The 12,864-nt window shown below is 43.3% G+C and overlaps 2 protein-coding genes across 2 annotated transcripts in view; both read right to left on the bottom strand.

The window, feature by feature from the left end:
• cox4i1 (cytochrome c oxidase subunit 4I1) overlaps positions 1 to 12,864 on the bottom strand; it is a 215,925-nt gene that overhangs the window by 165,285 nt on the left and 37,776 nt on the right. The gene's annotated exons all lie outside the window — the stretch shown is intronic.
• The window catches only part of LOC140381638 (chromodomain Y-like protein 2), a 36,658-nt gene that overhangs the window by 590 nt on the left and 23,204 nt on the right, over positions 1 to 12,864 (bottom strand). Inside the window, exons 4-6 of the mRNA XM_072465712.1 lie at positions 623 to 795; positions 347 to 557; positions 123 to 266 (exon numbers count right to left, since the gene is read on the bottom strand). Coding sequence (XP_072321813.1) covers positions 123 to 266; positions 347 to 557; positions 623 to 795 — 528 coding nt within the window. The remainder of the gene's footprint in view (positions 1 to 122; positions 267 to 346; positions 558 to 622; positions 796 to 12,864) is intronic.

Below are 12,864 nucleotides of genomic sequence, written 5' to 3'. Positions count from 1 at the left end.
ATTTTAAGGCACAGAGCTGTCTTATAAACCACAAGTGGATTACAGGGAGGTTGAATAAACAGTAGGTAGCTGAGTGAGAATATCCAATACCCTACAATACGTGTTATGGTTCAAGTACTTACCACAGCGTTACAAGAAGCCATTTTCTTCACGCGCAACATGACCTCCTGGTTAAATGTGGTGGGCCAGAACACTTGTGACACCAAGCCACGATTGCACGCCTCCTGAGCCGTCAACTTCCTCCCACAGAACAGCATCTCATTAGCCTGGAGACAAACATAATCAAACTCCTCTGCTTTCTATTTCATAACTTTCAAATGGTCAGTGTAGTGTGCTTGGGACTCACCAGAGCAACCCCCAGGATCTGAGGGAATGTGTATGACGAGCAGCCAGAGGGGGTGAGGTGCAGGGCAGCACATGGAGTCTGAAACCAGGCCCCCTCGCTAGCCCACACCACGTCACACAGGGGCAGTATGGACGCCCCTAAGCCCAGAGCTGGGCCGTTTATGGCCACTACAATGGGCTTCTTGAAGTGTATAAATGCCAACACAAAGTCCCTAAGAGATAAAAGAGCAATCAGTATTAATCCTGAAAGAGTTTCTGGGAGGAAAAATGTTCTTACCGTACAGCCTCGGCAATGCGGCTGCTCTCTTTCCTGCGATCAGTGGACAGACGACCGATCAGGTACGAGGGCTCCAGCCCACTGCAGAACACTGAGCCCACGGAGCTGAGCAGCAGCAGCTTACTGTCATCTGCAGCTGCAGCGCTCAGAGCACGGCACACCTCCTTCATGATCTGGAGGACACACAGAGATTGGAAACTAGAAATGAAAAAATGATCTTTCAAACTACAAAATTACAAGTACACACAAATACAATTTTGAACCAATAGTATTAGACTCTGTCACAAAAACACACATTTGATTTGTAGATGTTTCGTCAGTGACAAGTATCCAGTTGATAAAGATAAATCTGTAAACACAGTTTGTAGATGCCTGCTTTACTACAATAACTGGATACAATTTCTGTTGAGTTTGACATTTTCTACTTTGATAATACATGGAAATGTGACAGGAAAAGTGTCAGATAAACACTCTCTCTTTATTTAGCTGTAATGATGAGAGACAGACAAGGCACTATCAGAAAAGGAGCATTACTAGGCCCCTGTGTCTTTGATCCGTCCATTTGATCTGTGCCATGAAGCAAAAATACAGCCATGAAACATCTTGTGGGATAAAGAGGAGGGAAATATATGGTTCGCTTGTTGTTGATAGCTGACTGACCAATCACAAAACAGCTTCATAAGTAGATCATCAGAGCTCCAGTATTCTAAGAAGTAACAGCAAACATGTGAAACGCCTCCTATTATACCAAAAGTTACTTATTTTAAAGAACTATCAATATCAACTTAGAGATAAATATTTTACCACCAAAGGTTTAGCTGAGGTTTTAGAGGCACATTTCTGAGGAGAGTCAACGCAGCTCGGCTCAGGTGATTGTGAACTCCTACTGTTGATCAAACTAATTACAAAAGCACTTCAAATTAATGAGCTCACAGTTAATCTGGATTTGTTCTTGAGTTTCTCCTTGTAAATTGAAATGTTTATCTTATGGAAAAGTAACTAATATTGATTAGAAAACCAATGAGATTACATGTGTTATAATTGTGTGAAAAGTGTCTCTCTCTCATCTCCATTCTCCAATAAAGCCTACAGGCTGATAAAAACAATATTCTCACCTTGAGTAATCTCAAGTCCCCACTTTGCTCTAGTCTCGATCAGGCACCCTCAGGTTTAACACAGGAGTGTCAGTGGGGACTTTTGGACAGTCCTGTCTCTCCCTTAATGGACATTGAGATTGGAACTCTGACTGAAGTCAAATGGGTACAAACCCTCTTGGTGTCATTACGGACTGTGTGAAGTACCCACTAATCCCCAATCCCATACCCCTTATACCACCTTATAAGGTACTGCGCTGTATACTGCATTAGCCCCCAACAGTTTGTCCATTGTGATTGCATTGCCCATATCAAATAAATGAATAAACAAACAGTAGTTTGTGAGCAGTGGTGGTTCTGGCCACATACAAATGTTTCTTACAAACATCTTTTTCATTAAGGTCAAAACAATCAACCCTGAATATTGGGCTTTGTTGGACAAACTTCATTTTTTTGCCTGCGACACTGACGCTGAAATCATCAAATTAACAGGTTGCAAGTAGTCAAATTTCTTCTTCATAAATGCAGATTGAAAATATTATATTTCTAGTGGTAGAAAATGCTTAAAGGGTATTCATCTGTAAAATAAAAAATAAAACGTTTTTGATGGCCATTTCAAAGTCATTTTCAATTGGAAGGTGAATAAGATGAATACTCAAACTTTTCACAAACTGAGTGAGAATCCATCTTGTTGGGCTCCAAATGATCCGTTTGCAGTCTGCACCAGTGGTTTAACGGGCCAATCACAGAGCAGCATTTTGGTTTGGGCAAAGTAAAAACAACCAAAACAAATATGGCGGTGCCAATGGCTATTTTTCCTAAAATAATAGATTTGTTGTTCAAAAACGTGCACACAATGGTGCTTTGTGCATTTGGAGATGAGAACGAGGACTGTGCTTTTCTAAACACCAGACTTAACACAAGTAGAATTGTTCTGCTCCTTCCACTGGCGCTTTGACCAATCAGAAGTGTTTTTTAGTGATGGATTTTGGCGAGAGCTTTCCCAGATTGACTCATGTGAAGAACTCAATTTAGAGTGAGACACAGATCAATCTGGCATGAGCCAGGTTAGGAAGGAACTAGTCTAAGCTGAAATACAACATAAACTGGGAATCAGTAAAGCTGAAGACACACTACACGACTTACCAGATTTCTTATAATTTTCAGTCGTGCTTAGTCATCAGTAGTTAAAGTCAGTTGACTTACGACTGAACTCGTTCAAATCGCAAAGTGTGGACCGCAGAATGAGGCAACTAGACTGTTGTTGGATGTTATAAGCCTGATTTCCAGCACAGTGGCATGTTAACGGACACTGAGGCCAATCACAAGGAGCGAAGGAGACGCTGCAAACAGCCTTCTAGTTTCATCTTTACAGGTCTAGTTTCATCTTTACAGGTCTAGTTTCATCTATACAGGTCTAGTTTCATCTTTACAGGTCTAGTTTCATCTTTACAGGTCTAGTTTCATCTATACAGGTCTAGTTTCATCTTTACAGGTCTAGTTTCATCTTTACAGGTCTAGTTTCATCTATACAGGTCTAGTTTCATCTTTACAGGTCTAGTTTCATCTATACAGGTCTCGTTTCATCTATACAGGTCTAGTTTCATCTTTACAGGTCTAGTTTCATCTATACAGGTCTAGTTTCATCTTTACAGGTCTAGTTTCATCTTTACAGGTCTAGTTTCATCTTTACAGGTCTAGTTTCATCTTTACAGGTCTAGTTTCATCTATACAGGTCTAGTTTCATCTTTACAGGTCTAGTTTCATCTATACAGGTGTAGTTTCATCTTTGCAGGTCTAGTTTCATCTTTACAGGTCTAGTTTCATCTTTGCAGGTCTAGTTTCATCTTTACAGGTCTAGTGTCATCTTTACAGGTCTAGTTTCATCTTTACAGGTCTAGTTTCATCTTTACAGGTCTAGTTTCATCTTTGCAGGTCTAGTTTCATCTTTACAGGTCTAGTTTCATCTTTACAGGTCTAGTTTCATCTATACAGGTCTAGTGTCATCTTTACAGGTCTAGTTTCATCTATACTAGTTTCATCTATACATGTCTAGTTTCATCTTTACAGGTCTAGTTTCATCTTTACAGGTCTAGTTTCATCTTTATAGGTCTAGTTTCATCTTTACAGGTCTAGTTTCATCTATACAGGTCTAGTTTCATCTTTACAGGTCTAGTTTCATCTATACAGGTCTAGTTTCATCTTTACAGGTCTAGTTTCATCTATACAGGTCTAGTTTCATCTTTACAGGTCAAGTTTCATCTTTACAGGTCTAGTTTCATCTTTACAGGTCTAGTTTCATCTATACAGGTCTAGTTTCATCTTTACAGGTCTAGTTTCATCTATACAGGTCTAGTTTCATCCATACAGGTCTAGTTTCATCTTTACAGGTCTAGTTTCATCTATACAGGTCTAGTTTCATCTATACAGGTCTAGTTTCATCTTTACAGGTCTAGTTTCATCTTTACAGGTCTAGTTTCATCTATACAGGTCTAGTGTCATCTTTACAGGTCTAGTTTCATCTATACTAGTTTCATCTATACATGTCTAGTTTCATCTTTACAGGTCTAGTTTCATCTTTACAGGTCTAGTTTCATCTTTATAGGTCTAGTTTCATCTTTACAGGTCTAGTTTCATCTATACAGGTCTAGTTTCATCTTTACAGGTCTAGTTTCATCTATACAGGTCTAGTTTCATCTTTACAGGTCTAGTTTCATCTATACAGGTCTAGTTTCATCTTTACAGGTCAAGTTTCATCTTTACAGGTCTAGTTTCATCTTTACAGGTCTAGTTTCATCTATACAGGTCTAGTTTCATCTTTACAGGTCTAGTTTCATCTATACAGGTCTAGTTTCATCCATACAGGTCTAGTTTCATCTTTACAGGTCTAGTTTCATCTATACAGGTCTAGTTTCATCTTTACAGGTCTAGTTTCATCTTTACAGGTCTAGTTTCATCCATACAGGTCTAGTTTCATCTTTACAGGTCTAGTTTCATCTATACAGGTCTAGTTTCATCTTTACAGGTCTAGTTTCACTAGTTTCATCTATACAGGTCTAGTTTCATCTTTACAGGTCTAGTTTCATCCATACAGGTCTAGTTTCATCCATACAGGTCTAGTTTCATCTTTACAGGTCTAGTTTCATCTTTACAGGTCTAGTTTCATCTATACAGGTCTAGTTTCATCTTTACAGAAAGAACAGTGCACAAACAAACAGCGAGGCATATGCTTAATATTTCTCCCTTAATATCACATGAAGCTGTTTAACCAATACAAAGTCAGGGAACACGACAGTCTAAACAAAAAACGCTCTATAGTTATTATAGACTATTAGGTTGTATTTGTGGATTATTTATTGTATTTTGCCGGACAAAAGTATCTTCCGTTGTCAGAGTTGTGTGGTTTGAGAGAAGTGCTCTGTCATGACTGTCAGTTGTGTAGTGTGGACCTCAGAATCTTTCACAACTGGAAAGTCATAGTGTGTCCCCAGTGCCAACACCAACACCACCACCACCACCAACACCAACAACAACAACAACAACAACAACAGGTGAATGCTGTTTTATGTATTCACAATCGATCTGGGACTGAATTGTGAGTTTAATCTGCCTTTGTACTGATAAATACACGGTTTACTTGAATTTTTCTGTAAATAAATTGCGTGAACTCCAGCAATCTTTTAGTTTAGTCAGTTTGATAAAGAAATAAAGAATAGTTTGGAGATTAGACCAGCACAATGTGTTGCCCGCCTTGTTTAATCAATGCACAGGGCATATTTTAGTTGGCAAATGTCTTTGGTCGAGTACAATCCTCGTCAACCTATGATAAATATTTTATTTTCCATATGGTACTATCCCACCAAATGGAGAAATAATTTAAAAAAATATGGGTCATATACTGTACTGTGTAAATACAAGTATTGAAAAGACTTGTTCACAATACTAATTTTGAGTAACTGTGTTCCATGACAGTTACTATGCCATAAAGAATACATGATGGTATTGGATCACACAATTTTGGCTTCAAATGGCATTGTATTTGTAATACAAGTTGTTGTGTATGTTGTGAAAGTATTCAGAATATAGTACTCTTGTTGGACCAACAGAACATGTTTCAAATTAAATTTGATTCTTCCCAGCACTAACTATGCCAGGATTTCAGCATCAGTCCAATTTTCATTATTGTTATAGCTCAATTATTATACTGTAGTAATGTAAGGTCTGTTTTTTCAGTAGTCTTTAAATCCGTGTTTAGTCTAATATTTGAACTAAACGTTAAGGGTCATGTTAAGACTCAGACCAGTAACATGTGACCTGGGGCCTGCGGTGCTCGCTTGTTCCCCTTCTTAGGCTCTTCTCACATTATGTGCCCTGTGCTATATTCTTCTTTTAAACACCTAAAATTGAGTTGTTCATTAAAATGTAATATCTAAGTCTTTGAGAGAATCTGATATGTAAGCAAATGTCAATAGAAAATCTTTTACTATGGCTTTACAGCCAGAAAAGCTTATTAGAAATTGCACCTTGTTATAAGGACCACACTCATTAAAAAACAAACCCCTATCCATATAGGCTTGTGGGATGTACTATTATACAGGCTTGAGGAGCCAGAAAAATCAGGACTTGAAATGAGAAAAAATCCTGAGCCTGTACTTTCTGTAGCTTGACAAGGAGGTACAGTATATCAAATTATTTGGAAATAATAGTTTCATCATGAAATGAGTAGAAACACTTGAGCCTCTATTAAAGTTCTATAGGCGTTGGTTGAATGTACAGTTTTTAGGTATCTGTACTTCAAACTTTTACAGGATACTTGGATACTTTTTCTTCAATACATTTGAGATCAAGTAGCTATAGTTTCTGCTCCACTAATCTTTTAAACTGGACTAAAAAGTGAAAGTACTTTTCTTTACAGTTTCAGACCTGAAATGCCTGAAATGGCTGAGGGGTTGTTATTATTAGCACGTTCATAATTTGAGCAACTTTGCATAAGCAAAACTATACAAATAATACAATAAAGAACAAAACACAACCAGTGAAAATAAAAAAGAACTCAAGAAGACATCAATTACACATCAATAGAAACAAAATCACGGCACATTTCAATTTAAATAAAAGTTCCACTTAGTTCAAAGTCTGTCAAATTTGTCTATTTCCAAATTAAGACTGAATGTTTTTTTCATTTGTCTAAAGTCTGTAACTATGTTGGTCCAGTCTTCGATCGTCGATGAGGTTTGTGTCATCCATTTCTTTGTGATGGCTTTTATTGTATGTATGATATACAGGTATGATTCAGAATCAAAAGAATCATTTTGGGAGGGGGGAGTAATATTAAATTAAATTAAATGTATTTTTGTAACGCCCAAAATCACAACAGTAATGGCCTCAAGGGGCTACAAGGAAATAAAATAATAAAATAATGTGGTTGCATAAGTGTGCACACCCTTAAACTAATGCTTTGTTGAAGAAACACATTTTGATTTTATTACAGCGCTCAGTCTTTTTGCAGAAACGCTCCAAATCTGTCAGATTGCGAGGGCATCTCCTGTGCTCAGCCCTTTTCATATCAACTCACAGATTTTCAATCGGATTCAGGTCTGGGCTCTGGCTGGGCAATTCCAAAACTTTAATCTTCTTCTGGTAGAGCCATTCTTTTGTTGGTCTGGCTGTGTGCTTTGGGTCATTGTTGTGACCAACATTGACTGGTATTTGGAACTGCTCATAATTCCCTCCACCTTGACCGTGGCCCCAGTTCCAAAGCATGATGCTGCCACCACAAGCTTCGCTGTTGGGATGGTGTTCTTTGGTGACGTGCAGTGTTGTTTTTGCACCAAACATACCTATTGGAGTTATGGCCAAAAAGTTCAGTTCAGTTTCTGTTTTACATACATTTAATTTGTATCGACATTGGATCAATTTTTAGAGGAAATACATCTGATTAGGTATGGAAATTTCTGGTTTGGTAAATATAATGGAACATCATCGGCGTTAAAGGCAAATCTATGTCCCATCCATCCATTAAATAAATAAGGCCGGCTAGTCAAAAGCTTTCACAGTGTTTAAACCAGGGGTGTCAAACATGTGGCAGACGTTTTAATCCAGCCCGCCGAACATTTCTAGTTTATATTTATTATTTTCCAATTAGGCAGCTGCGTATATGAAAAAAAAACACCTAACCCCAAAAAAATTCTAACAAAAGGTTTCTCGGCTATTTCTTGTAGTATTAGGTGTCCTTAGTAACATATTAAAAGTTTACCAAAGTTTGACCTCTAGAAAGGTGTAATTTTCAACATGGCGTCCAAGACGGGCAAGAAGTCCTTAAAATATGCTAACTCTTTAATTTTGTGACCAAGCCAAGTGTCTAACCCCATGTTTTCTGAGTCTATGAATTCATTGGACTTGTCTAAAATGCACTGGCATAATTATATAGTTATAGAATACATGATTTTATGAGATTACGAGGGCTGTAACGGTACACCAAACTCAATTTGGTGTGTATCACGATGTTTGACCCACGGTTCGACATACATTTGCCGTCGCTGTGCATCACAACTACCTAAAATCAGCGTATCTCTACCTCCAAGAAATGTGCCAACCCGACACCAAACACCCTTATGTATATGATAAGTTTTCCAGGGGTTTCCATGAGATCCACCGCAGCAACCAGTCCTGGGCAGGCCATAGCTCTGACCTCTTGTCACCGAGCACTGATGAGATCCTTTAAAAGCAGTGGAGGTTTGACCAATGGAAGTGGAATGACTGAGGAAATGCGAGCATTGTGGACCATGTCTAAACCCATCACATCGGAATACAACATCGCCATGCAGGAATTCAATGACTTCACCTACACGACCAGCGAGCAGCACCGAGAATCTTCAGAAGCAAGGGTGAAAAGAGATCATTCTGATCTAGAAAAGATCAAGGAAAAGCTAAGCACTTGCACACCATTCTTTCCTGACCCATCTCTGAAAAACATCGTAACTGGTGTTGTTGCCAAAGAGGATGTGAATGTGCATGAGGATGAGACTGTTGGCAATGAGATAATTGAAAAGATGATTGGAAAACCTGTTTTTGGTGTATCTTTTAAACAGAAAGAACGGGCAAAAACTCATGCTGATGACTCCACCGTCAAAGTTGCCCAAGACGGAACCATTGATCCTGCTTTGCTGTTTCAACGGTTCCTGATCATGTCGAAAACTGGGAAGTTTTCACTTGAAGATGTAATGAGCTATGAGCTCTGCTCATTTCCTGCAGCCCTGTGTGAAGGCAAGGAAATCTTCCGTAAAGTCAACAAGCCCCAACTAGCACAGGCAGTTATTGAGTTCTCAAGCAAGAAATCTGACAAAACTGTCCAGGATTCCATCCCACCAACTGAGCATTATGTCCTTGATGGTGGTGCTCTGGTTCACCGCTTGGCGTGGAAAAAGGGTGACAGTTACGTTGCCATTGCACAGTCATATGCAGACTTTACCGTACGCCTTTATGGTAAAGCAACATAGTAGAAAAAGCAACAGTTGTTTTTGAAGGTTATAGAGAAGGTCCATCCATCAAAGACAATGCGCATCAGAGACGTGGTGAAAACACTTTAACTTCAATGCAGAGACTGAGTTTGTGGGAAGAAAGGATGATTTCCTTTCCAGATCTTGTAACAAACAAGGACTTATCAATCTTATGACCGAGAAGCTGTAGAAGAAGGGCTGCTCTGTTATCAATGCATCAGGTGACGCAGACGTGGACATTGTCAAAGCTGCAGTCAAGGCCTCCGAACATGGGCCCACAACCTTGATAGGGGAGGATACAGACTTGCTCATTCTTCTCCTCTACTATGCTGGGACAAAAAATAGAGGCCTCTATTTTCATTCAGACAAGTCCAAAGCTACGAAAGTGTACAACATCAGTGAGATGAAACAAGTCCTGAATAGTGAGTTGTGTTCCCAGTTGCTGTTTATTCACGCCTTCACAGGATGTGATACAACTTCATGCATTTTTAGTGTTGGCAAACAGACAGCATTCCAGAAACTTGTGAATGGTGAGTCAACCATCCAGTCCTGTGCACGGGACCAAGGCAATGGCAGTGTTGTTTGGCGGAAAGAGTAGCGATTCACTTGCCTCTTTGCGCTACAACCTTTTTAGCAAGAAAATTGTTACCGCCAAATCATTTGTTGCCCCAGAACGTCTGGGGAAACTGGTGGACAACCGGCATAAAAAAAAGCAGAATAAAAAATCTTATAAATAAATCCATCCATCCATCTATCTTCTGCCGCTTTATCCGGGGCCGGGTCGCGGGGGCAGCAGTCTGAGCAGGGACTCCCAGACCTCCTACTCCCCAGACACTTCCTCTAACTCCTCCGGGGGGATCCCGAGGCGTTCCCAGGCCAGCCGAGAGACATAGTCTCTCCAACGTGTCCTGGGTCTTCCCCGGGGCCTCTTCCCGGTGGGACATGTCTGAAACACCTCCCGAGGGAGGCGCCCAGGAGGCATCCGGAACAGATGCCCGAGCCACCTCAGCTGGCTCCTCTCGACGTGGAGGAGCAGCGGCTCTACTCCGAGCTCCCCCCGTGTGGCCGAGCTCCTCACCTTATCTCTAAGGGAGCGCCCAGCCACACGGCGAAGGAAACTCATTTCGACCGCTTGTATCCGCGATCTTGTTCTTTCGGTCACTACCCAAAGCTCTTGACCATAGGTGAGGGTAGGAACGTAGACCGACCGGTAAAGTCCATAAAAATTATGAACAGAACCGGTGACAAAGGGCAGCCCTGGCGGAGTCCAACATGCACTGGGAACAGGTCTGACTTACTGCCGGCAATGCGAACACAGCTCCTGCTCCGGTCATACAGGGACCGGACAGCCCTGAGCAAAGGGCCCCGGACCCTGTACTCCCGGAGCACCCCCCAAAGGACACCCCGAGGGACACGGTCGAAAGCCTTCTCCAGATCCACAAAGCACATGTGGACTGGTTGGGCAAACTCCCATGAGCCCTCGAGCACCCGATGGAGGGTATAGAGCTGGTCCAGTGTTCCAAGACCGGGACGAAAACCACTCTGCTCCTCCTGAATCCGAGGTTCGACTATCGGTCGGATTCTCCTCTCCAGTACCTTGGAATAGACCTTACCCGGGAGGCTGAGGAGTGTGATCCCTCTGTAGTTGGAACACACCCTCCGGTCCCCCTTCTTGAACAGAGGGACCACCACCCCGGTCTGCCAGTCCAGAGGCACGCTCCCCGAACGCCACGCGATGTTGCAGAGACGTGTCAACCAAGACAGTCCTACAACATCCAGATACTTTAGGTACTCAGGGCGGATCTCATCCACCCCTGGAGCCCTGCCACCGAGGAGTTTGCGAACAACCTCAGTGACTTCAGCTTGGGTGATGGATGAGCCAGCCTCCGAGTCCCCGGTCTCTACTTCCTCTTCGGAAGACGTGACTGAGGGATTAAGGAGATCCTCAAAGTATTCCTTCCACCGTCCAACGACATCCCCAGTCGAGGTCAGCAGGCCTCCACCCGCACCGTAAACGGTGTTGGTGAGACACTGCTTCCCCCTCCTGAGGCGCCGGACGGTTTGCCAGAATTTCTTTGGTGCCGACCGATAGTCCTCCTCCATGGCCTCCCCGAACTCCTCCCAGGCCCGGGTTTTTGCCTCTGCGACAGCACGAGCCGCGGCTGGCTTGGCCTGCCGATACCCGTCGATGACCTCCGGAGACCTACAAGCCAGAGTGGCCTGATAGGCCTCCTTCTTCAGTCTGACGGCATCCCTTACTGCCGGTGTCCACCACTGGGTTCGGGGGTTGCCGCCACGACAGGCACCGGAGACCTTGCGACCACAGCTCCGAGCAGCCGCATCAACAATGGAGGCGGAGAACATGGTCCACTCGGACTCAATGTCCCCAGCCTCCCCCGGGACATGGGAGAAGCTCTCCCGGAGGTGCGAGTTGAATACCCTACTGACAGAGGGCTCCACTAGACGTTCCCAACAGACCCTCACAATGCGCTTGGGTCTGCCAAGTCTGTCCGGCTTCCTCCTCCGCCAGCGGATCCAACTCACCACCAGGTGGTGATCGGTTGACAACTCTGCCCCTCTCTTCACCCGAGTGTCCAAGACACGCGGCCGGAGGTCTGATGACACGACAACAAAGTCGATCATTGACCTCCGGCCTAGGGTGTCCTGGTGCCATGTGCACTGATGGACACCCTTGTGCTTGAACATGGTGTTCGTTATGGACAATCCGTGGCTAGCACAGAAGTCCAATAACTGAACACCGCTCGAGTTCAGATCGGGGAAGCCGTTCTTCCCGATCACCCCTCTCCAGGTGTCACTGTCATTGCCCACGTGGGCGTTGAAGTCCCCCAGTAGAACAACGGAGTTCCCGGTCGGTGCACTGTCCAGTACCCCTCCCAAGGACTCCAAGAAGGCCGGGTACTCTGCACTGCTGTTCGGCCCGTAGGCCGCCACAAACAGTGAGAGACCTGTCCCCCACCCGAAGACAGAGGGACGCGACCCTCTCGTTCACCGGGGTAAACTCCAACACGTGGCGGCTGAGCTGAGGGGCTGTCAGCAAGCCCACACCAGCCCGCCGCCTCTCCCCGCGGGCAACACCAGAGAAGTGGAGCGTTCCAGAGCCCAAACTGTGCGTGGAGGTGAGGCCGACTATATCTAGTCGGTATCGCTCAACCTCCCGCACAAGCTCAGGCTCTTTCCCCCCCAGCGAGGTGACATTCCATGTCCCCAGAGTTAGTCTCTGTGTCTGGAGATCTGGTCGCCGAGGCCCCTGCCGTCAACTGCCGCCCAGATCTCTCTGCACCGGCCCCTTATGGATCCTCCTGCGGGTGGTGGGCCCACGGGAGGGTAAATAAATACAATAAATAAAAAAATAATAAAAATCCTTTGCCGCCGCAGCCCCTCCCCCGCGCTGCTGCTGCGCTGAGGGCGCAGATTTGTACATCAGTGTCCACATATAACTATTACTAAGCTATATCAAGCTATTTATTTCTTATATTTGTTATTGTTTTATGTTTTACTCTATGTTCGGCCCGCTACCCAGCCTGAGCGTCGAACTTCAGCCCAAAATGTTATACAACTCTGAGGTGAACCTCCGGAGATTTATTCTTCTTTTGTCTCTTGATTGAACTTTGTATTTCCAACACTGTTT

This window comes from Eucyclogobius newberryi, unplaced genomic scaffold (assembly GCF_026437365.1).
Source record: "Eucyclogobius newberryi isolate DKJ021-1_F unplaced genomic scaffold, fEucNew1.0.hap1 SCAF_5, whole genome shotgun sequence".
Taxonomy (NCBI): Eukaryota; Metazoa; Chordata; class Actinopteri; order Gobiiformes; family Gobiidae; genus Eucyclogobius; species Eucyclogobius newberryi.
This window is presented reverse-complemented; position numbering and strand designations above follow the sequence as displayed.